This window comes from Abrus precatorius, unplaced genomic scaffold, assembly GCF_003935025.1.
Source record: "Abrus precatorius isolate BTA unplaced genomic scaffold, Abrus_2018 Scaffold5, whole genome shotgun sequence".
NCBI classification, from domain to species: Eukaryota; Viridiplantae; Streptophyta; class Magnoliopsida; order Fabales; family Fabaceae; genus Abrus; species Abrus precatorius.
Genome location: NW_020874395.1, coordinates 11,459,779 through 11,469,196, shown reverse-complemented (window position 1 = coordinate 11,469,196; position 9,418 = coordinate 11,459,779). Strand labels below are relative to the sequence as shown.

Genomic DNA, 9,418 nt, shown 5'->3' with positions numbered 1-9,418 from the left:
GAAGATTGGCAGTGGTAATCTCATTGAAGGATTGTATTTGTTGTCTCCTTCAGCTTGCTCAAAGAATAATTGCAATTTTATTTCCTTTACTACTTGTACAAATTCTGCTTTTTCCTTTGAGAATAATAATTCTTGTAAGAATGCTTCTGTTTGGCATTCCAGATTTGGACATGTCTCAGATAAAGTTCTTCAACTTTTGAGTAATGAAATTTCTTTTGATATTCCACATAATTTTTCTACTTCCACTTGCTAAATTTGTCCTCTTGCTAAGTTTAGAATATTATCCTTCAATTCACTCAATAATGTGTCTCAATCATTATTTGATATATTGCATTGTGACATTTGGGGGCCCTATATTAAGCCTACTTATGATGGTAAACGCTTTTTTCTAACCTTGGTTGATGATTGTAGTTACTTTACTTGGATATTTTTGCTCACACACAAGTCTGAAGTTGCTAATGTTATAAAACAAGTTTTTTCAAATGGTTAAAACTCAGTTTGGTACCAACATTAAGTGCTTTAGGTCTGACAATGCAAAAGAGCTTGTTCTTACTGATTTTCTAGCAACACAAGGAACTCTACATCAATTTTCTTGTGTGGAAAGACCTCAACAAAACTCAATAGTTGAGAGAAAACATCAACATTTATTGCCTTTCTAATCAACATGATTCCCTCTTCCATACTACAATAGAAATCACCTTATCAGGTTCTATATGGATCCAAACCTGATTATCAGTCATTAAAGGCTTTTGGATGTTTGGCATATGCAGCAACATTGCCCTCCTCGAGAAATAAATTTACTCCTCGCGCCATTCCCTCCATTTTTGTTGGTTATCCTAGAGTTTACAAAGGATACAAATTATACAACCTAAAAACTAAGTAATTCTTCATTTCAAGAGATGTGACCTTCCATGAAACAATCTTTCCTTTCAAGGTGGTGACTTCTTCTAAAGATTATTCCTCTTTTCTTGATGATATGGTAATTCCTTTACCTATTACTAATAATTTGCCCTTAGATACTTCTGTTGTTCATCATTCAATTAAGTCCCAAGGTGAATCTTCACCAACGCCTACTATTGATGAACTTAAAGCTCCTGTTCGAAGATCATCTAGAATTTTTAAGAAACCCTCTTATTTATCTAATTATGTGTGCTCCAGTACCTCACACCCTTATCCCATCCATAATTTTTATTCTCTGGACAACTCAATCCAGAATATAAAACCTTTGTCAATCAAATTTTCACTAATTATGAGCCTCAGTTCTATCACCAGGTAGTTCCTTACCCTGAATGGAGAGATGTTATGGCTCAAGAGATTAAGGCTTCGGAAGATAATGACACTTGGTCTTTAATCCCTTTACCTAAAGGCAAACATTGCATAGGGTGCATATGGGTTTTCAAGTTGAAATGCAATGTTGATGGTTCAGTAGACAGATATAAAGCTCGGTTGGTAGCCAAAGGCTACACACAACAGGCTGGGATTGATTTCTCAGACACTTTCTCACCAGTGGCCAAACTTACTTCTATAAGGGTCTTATTGGTTGTTGTTGCTGCAAAAAATTGGTGCCTGTAGCAACTAGACATTAATAATGCCTTTTTAAATGGAGAGTTATTTGAGGAAGTATACATGGATCTTCTCCAGGGTTACAAAACAAACAAAAAATGGTTAGTTTGCAAGCTAAATAAGTCTATATATGGACTTAGGCAAGCTTCTAGACAATGGTTTTACAAGTTCTCCTCAACTTTACTGCAACATGGTTTCACACAATCTAAAAATGACTACTCTCTGTTCATTTATGGTTCTAGTTCTTCATTGGTCATTTTGCTAGTTTATGTGGATGACATCATCCGAGCAGGCCCCAATTCGTCTTGTATTAACCAAGTACAATTGACATTGCAATCCTTGTTCAAACTAAAATTCCTTGGTCCTCTTAAGTACTTCTTAGGCTTGGAAATTGCCAAATCTAGCAAAGGTATTTCCTTGAGTCAGAGAAAATATACTTTATCCTTGCTTGATGATATTGGTTTCTTAGGTAGCAAACCAGTTACACTACCTATGGATCCCAGTTTAAAACTTAACCTTAATGATGGTGACCCTATTGAGGATCAATCTGTATATAGAAGATTAATTGGAAGACTTATTGATGAATCCACTTTTTATTATATTTTTACTTGCCTTTTTGGTGCTCTTTGATAGAAAAAATGGACTTAGATAGTGAAAATAATATAAAAATCACATTTTGAGTAAATATCATAGGTTTATTAATTTTTGGTTAATTTGCATTTAATTACATAGATATAGATTGCAATTTTAATTATCTTGATGATTTTGCAGAGTGCCCAAGTTAAATTTGAGAAATCTTGGTCCTTGGATGAAAGTTGCCCCCAAAGTAGCCACTTTTAGGAGCAAAAGTGGCAACTACAACAAGTCTGGGCATTAAAAGTTCCAAAGTAGCCACTTTCAAGACCAAAAGTGGCAACTCCAGAAGCTCCAGGGACGCTAAATTGGAAGCATGATGCGCGTGGCTACTATTGCCTTTCAAAGTGGCTACGCGCATCCAAAGTAGCCACTTTCAAGACCAAAAGTGGCAACTTCAGAAGCTCCAGGACGCTGATTTTGAAGCCTTCCTGCGCGTGGCTACTATTGGCTCTCAAAGTAACCACGCGCACCAAAGTAACTACTTTCAGCACAAATAGTAGCAACTCCAGAGAAGCGGCAATCCTTCCATCTTGCGAGTGGACACTTTCAAGGCCCAAAGTGGACACTTTCAAAGGCAAAAGTGGACACTTTGGTGACATGTCATCCACTATAAATAGATTTTAGGAATTAGGGTACGGGACTTTTGACACTTTACACAATTTTCTTTGCCAAATTGGGATAATTTCTTATGACATTGGAGTCTTGGGTGACAGTCAAGGGTCCTCTATAGGTTTTAATTTCCAATTTCTCTTTTGATTTTTGTTGAATTTGCATTAATGATGTTTACGTTCTTGCATTTCTTTCTCTCTTTTGTGAAGCCCATCCACATGGAGGGCTAAACTTCCTTGTAATTCCTAGTCAATGCACATGAATCTTGAATTCTTGGGATTAATTGCAATACAAATCTTTCTTTCCTTGAATTTATTAACCCCAATCTCTGAATGAAATGGAATTTGCATGAAGGGAACATTGCTTAATGAACCCTAATTTACCTAACGAAATTCTAATCCAAAATTGCTTAATTTTGGTTAATCCTTGAGGTTGCTTAATCTTAGGGATAGAGATTGGAGCCCATTAAGATGCTTAATTTTAATTGGGATGTTAAAGTTAGTCTTCGCTTGTTAGATTAACTTAATTTAAGGGAAAGAAAGAGGATTATTGAATCATTTGGAAGAATAATGATAGAACTCATTGCTTGACTAGGGATTACTCATTTTAATTGATTGAATTTCATTAAATTTACATTTCGTTCTTGATTAAAACCCGAAAATTGACAAACCTCCCCCCAATTAACTTGCTTTAAAATACATGTTTACACTTGTTCGATGTATGTTCCCAACTAAAAATTCCTTGGAGACGACCTAGGATAACACCCTAGTACTGCATTCATTTCTTTGCATATTTGATGAGGATTAACGACAATCTTTTGCATGACGAGTAGCTAAATTCGTTTCATCAAATTTCTCTAGAAAGAAATGAATGTGAAGTATTGGATTTAGCAAATACAGTTGAATCTAACCCCTTTGATTTGAATGTTGTAGAAATATTGTCACTTATGTACTTGACCGTTTCAAGGCCAGACGTTACCTTTGTTGTGCATAAGCTAAGTCAGTACATGAAGAATCCATTGACGACACATTTAACCGTTGTTCATCACTTGTTACAGTACTTGAAATCCACTCCAGGTCAGGGTCTATTTTCCCTGCCAACAACAAATTTCATCTTTCAGCATATGTTGATGCAAACTGGGGTAGCTGTTTAGACACCAGGAAATCAACCACCGGCTTTTGTGTTTTCCTTGGTGATTCTCTGATTTCTTGGAAGTCTGTCAAACAAAGTACTGTATCCAAGTTTTCGGCAGAATCATAATATCGTGCCTTATCCTCAGTGGCCAGTGAAGTGGTTTGGCTACAACGATTACTCAAACATTTTGAAATTCCAATCGACACAACTATGCTCTTCTGTGATAATAAATTTGTCATTCACCTTGCTTCCAACCCCTCCCACCATGAGAGGTCTAAACATATCGATATTGATTGTCATTTTATTCGTGAACTTGTTCAAAAGCAACTCATCACTCTCATTTATGTCAAAACCGAGCATTAAATAGCTTATATACTCACGAAGGCCCTTCCTGCTACTGCCTTCAATCGTTTTATCGGCAAGTTGGGAATCATAAACAAACATCTATTCTCCAACTCGAGGGAGGCTATTAGAATTAGACATAATTAGATATTCTGTTTGTAGATATTCTGTTCTATTTGTTAGTTAGTTAGTAATGGGAGTTGATATATAAATCTTGTTCTATAAACATTAAATTTAATTTTCAATCAGTTCTCTTTCTCTCATTCAACATGATTTAACACCTTTACATTTTCATTCATGCCACAATCAAACTCGACTCAAAATCACAAGGATTGTGCTTCTCTTGGAAACTTGGCGCAACACTTCCTTTGAGTTTCAGAACCAAAACCATCAATCATTAATAAATAAATACATAAACTAATTAATCACTTACATTGTTCTATATACCAAAGGTGCGATTATTGGGAAATTGATTTCTTCTAGGTAATCTCTCTAATTAGTTTTTATTTCAATAAAAATATTTTTCTATTCAAATACAATTGAAATGAAAAAATAACGCAGCAACCTTTTCATATATAAAAAAATGAAAAGTAAAATAACAAAGAAGAATATTATTTTGTTAAATTAAAAAGAATATAAAATAAATAGATAGGGAACAAAATAATCTTTAAATTGATTGAGACATATTAATTATTTTTGTTTTTATTTGCTTGACTTGACTCACTCTTAACATTTGTGTTATCTATGAAAAAACAAAATGAAACGCTTGCCCCTCTTCAACTCCACATTATAAAAAAGTTAGACTTTATGTAGTACAATTAATATCTATGTGACTTATAACCAGAATTTAAAACCTCTATAGCAAATACTCTCTGACTCGTACAAAAAATAAGAACAGAAGTTGTGTCTTATTCAAAAGGTGTCAATTGTTTACAAACGAGCATATTATAGGCTAAATAAATCCTAATATCAAGATGGACAACAAAAAAAATCCAATAAAATATAGATAAAAAGATTTTCTAAATAGCTAAATAGCTCCCAAACTAAAATCGTAACTATAAAATCAAATTTAAATTAAAACCTTAATTACAAAATTAAATTTGTTTTCCATTGCAAATGATTAACACACTGGTGCTAGATTACAAGAATAAACTATTTCAGTAGCTCTAAGAACTAAATTATAACATTTTGTTTATATTTTTAGTATTTGGTACAGAAATAATACAAATAAAGTCAGCAGTTAATCTATTATAGTTATATCATGTTTTCTTGCAAATTCTTTACTTAAGTATTAAAATATTAAACAATAGTTCAAATTTGTACTACAATTATGTTGCGCTTCGTGACAAATTTTTAATAATTTAGTATAAGAATTTTAAACAGTAAGAGAGATAAAAATATATATAAAAATTCACTCGGTCTAAGACTTTTGGTCAAGAGAATGTTTAGATCAATAATAAAATCAGTTAAAGGAAGAGGAGTAAGAAATTAAAAATAAAAAGGGCAAGGCACCAGCGAATACAAATATAAGAAAGAAGGTTTAACATGCAGAAGCAAGGAACACTTAAATAACATTGTTTGCGTGATCATGAATTCCTCTATATTTAGCCTTATCTGTCTTGTCTTGTTGACGTTTCCCATAGTAATTTGCAAGGCATCAAGAGATGTAGTGTGCACACCAAGCGAGAGTGAAACACTTGTGAAGTTGAAAGATTATCTCATTGATAATTTGAATAGGCTCTCTTCTTGGAATGCAACTGCTAATACCAATTGCTGTGAGTGGGTAGGAGTTGTGTGCAGTAATATAACTGCCCATGTTGTTGAGCTTCACCTCAGCATTTCTCGTCCTTCTGACGAGTACGACGATGTCGGATATGATGCTTTTGTGAAGTCGAGGTTTGGTGGAGAGATAAATCCATGTTTGGTTGATTTGAAGCATTTGAATTACTTGGACTTCAGCGGCAATGACTTTGGAGGTATGCAAATTCCTGCTTTCCTTGGAGCAATCACCTCCCTAACTTATCTCAACCTCTCTTATGCGGAATTCAGTAGGAAGATTCCTTACCAAATTGGAAACCTTACAAATTTGGTTCATCTTGGCCTTGCAAGTAGTTATCACAGTGAAACTCTGTTTGCTGAAAATCTTCGTTGGCTATCGGGTCTTTCCAATCTTCAGTATGTTGATTTGGGAGGTGCAGACCTATCCAAATCATTTGATTGGCTACAAACTCTGAGTGCTCTTCCTTCTTTGACGGACCTACACTTGTCATATTGTATTGTCCATCCTTATAATCAACCATCCTCACTCAACTTTTCATCTCTTCTCACTCTCGATCTTTCCTTTACTCATTTTTCTTCTGTTGTCCCAAAGTGGATATTTGGACTGAGGAGACTTGTTTCTCTTCAATTAAATGGTAATCACTTCGAAGGTCCAATTCCTGATGGCCTTCAAAACCTCACACTCCTTGAAAATCTTGACTTGTATTACAATTCATTCTCATCTTTACCTGATTGGATATATAGTTTTCGTCATCTCAAGTTCTTAAACCTTGCATATAACAACTTGTGTGGAAATATTTCTGATGCCTTGGGAAATTTGACTTCTCTGGTTGCACTTGATTTCTCTGGAAATCAGATTGAAGGAAGATTTCCAACTTCTTTGGGTAATCTCTGCAACATAAAGGAGGTTAGATTCTCAGGTCTCAAACTCAACCAACGAGTTAGTGAAATCTTGGAAATTCTGGCTCCTTGTATTTCCCACGGACTCACCACTCTTCGAGTTCGAAGTTCTCACCTGTCAGGCAATCTCACAGATCAAATTGGGGTGTTTAAAAATATTGAGACGTTGGACTTTTTCGACAACTCAATTCATGGTGCACTCCCTCCATCATTTGGAAAACTCTCATCATTAAGTTATCTTAATCTGTACAAAAATCAATTCGATGGAAATCCATTTGAAAGTCTTGGATCGCTCTCTAAATTGTCATATCTTGATATTGGTGATAATCGTTTTCAAGGAGTTGTGAAGGAAGATGATCTTGCAAATCTTACAAGCTTAAAGCAGTTTTATGCGGGAGGGAACAACTTCTCTTTAAAAGTGGCTCCTAATTGGCGTCCTACATTTCAAGTTGCTGAATTGACAATGAGCTCATGGAACTTAGGTCCCAAATTTCCATCGTGGATTCAGTCACAAAAATATCTTGAATATCTGGAAATCTCTAAAGCAGGGATTTCAGATTCTATTCCCACTTGGTTTTGGGAAACGTTTTCTCAGGCTTGTTATTTGAACCTCTCTCACAATAGCATCCATGGTGAGCTTGCAAATACATTAAAGAATCCAATATCTGCTCAAGTTTTAGTTCTAAGCTCAAATCGCTTAAGTGGCCAACTGCCTCAACTTTTTGAAAAAATGATTAAATTAGACCTGTCAAACAACTTGTTCTCTGGATCCATGACTGAATTGCTTTGCAAAAATCATGACAAGCCAAAGAAATTAGGATTTCTCAACCTTGCATCAAATAATTTATCAAGGGAAATTCCTGATTGTTGGCTAAGGTGGCCATGTCTTGTCGATGTAAATTTACAAAGCAACCATTTTATTGGGAATTTACCCTCGTCTATGGGCTCCTTATCGTTGCTTGAGTCTTTGCAACTCCGCAACAACACACTTTCTGGAAATTTTCCCCCGATTTTAAAGAACACTACTATGTTAATATCCTTGGACCTTGGCGAAAATAATTTTTCAGGAAATATTCCAGCATGGATAGGAGAAAAACTCATAAATTTGAAATTTCTTCGTCTTCGATCAAACAAATTTTTTAGTCACATTCCCAGTCAAATATGTGCTTTGAAATCTCTTCAGGTTTTGGACCTTGCAAACAATAGTTTATCGGGCAATATCCCAAATTGTTTCAATCACTTGAATGCCATTCTGCTGCCGAACAGAAGTACTGATCCATTTATCTATTGTTCCTCAATAAATACTTCTGGAATTAGTGTTGTGAGCATGGTTCTGTGGCTGAAAGGAAGGGGAGACGAGTATCGAAACATTCTTGGTTTGGTAACAAGCATTGATCTCTCAGATAACAAATTAATAGGAGAAATGCCTAGAGAAATCACAAATCTAGATGGATTGAATTTTTTGAACTTGTCTCACAATCAATTAACTGGTAGTATTCCACAAAGCATTGGTAGTATGCGTTCATTGCAATCTATTGATTTTTCAAGGAATCAACTTTCTGGTGAAATCCCCACAACCATATCAAATTTGAGCTTTATTAACTTGCTGAACTTGTCTTATAATCATTTGAAGGGGAAAATACCAACAGGCACTCAGTTGCAATCCCTTGAGGCATCCAACTTTGTTGGCAATAATCTATGTGGCGAGCCGTTGCCCATCAACTGCAGTTCAAATGGCAAAATTCCTAACATTGATCATAATGGCAATGAGAGTGATGGACATGAAGTGAATTGGTTTTTTGTGAGTATGGCATTTGGATTTATGGTCGGGTTCTGGGCTGTGGTTGCTCCTTCATTCATATATAAATCATGGAGCTCTGTCTATGTTTGTATTATTAATTATGTGTGGTCTAAACTATGATCTTTTCTGTAATATGGTAATTAGTATTTTATGTTCTGCAAGTTAAAATTATCAATGATGAAACTATTGATTCACAGTATTATTTATGAGAAGAACCTTAACTTTTTAAAGTTTGTAGTGATAATTATCGAACTATTGATTCACAAGCTTAAGCGAATATAAAAGAGAGGTATTCTTCTTGAAAACTAACTGCGCGCTTTGGAAATTTTACGAACCCAGCTTTAATTACATTTCTTGTTTGAAACATTCTTGAAATTTGAATTCAATTTCTCAGATTTAAATAACAAATATATGTTACAGTCTTAATTAAATAATCCTATTTTCATTGTTATTAATAAAATTGTAAAATCCTAATAAAATCTTCATTTACTATGTTTCTTTGGATTAAAAAGATTAGGATCATTTTAGAATTTGATGAAAATTTTTATTTGAAAAACTGAAATATTTAAATTACACCTATAAATTAAGGTTATGTTATAATTATTTTTGTTTAAATTCTGATAAAAAAACAAAAAAGAAAATTATTTTTAACTA

At 34.3% G+C, this 9,418-nt stretch overlaps 1 protein-coding gene across 1 annotated transcript; it reads left to right on the top strand.

Annotated features, from left to right (window-relative positions):
• The first annotated feature begins 5,845 nt into the window (after positions 1 to 5,845).
• Positions 5,846 to 8,991, top strand: LOC113868093 (receptor-like protein EIX1). Its single transcript, XM_027503659.1, has one exon. The coding sequence runs from the start codon at positions 5,873 to 5,875 to the stop codon at positions 8,882 to 8,884; it is 3,012 nt and encodes a 1,003-aa protein (XP_027359460.1). The 5' UTR covers positions 5,846 to 5,872; the 3' UTR covers positions 8,885 to 8,991.
• Positions 8,992 to 9,418: the final 427 nt, after the last annotated feature.

Bases quoted from the DNA above. Each gene is read 5' to 3' on its own strand.
- LOC113868093 (XM_027503659.1), top strand. From the start codon at position 5,873: ATGAATTCCTCTATATTTAGCCTTATCTGTCTTGTCTTGTTGACGTTT.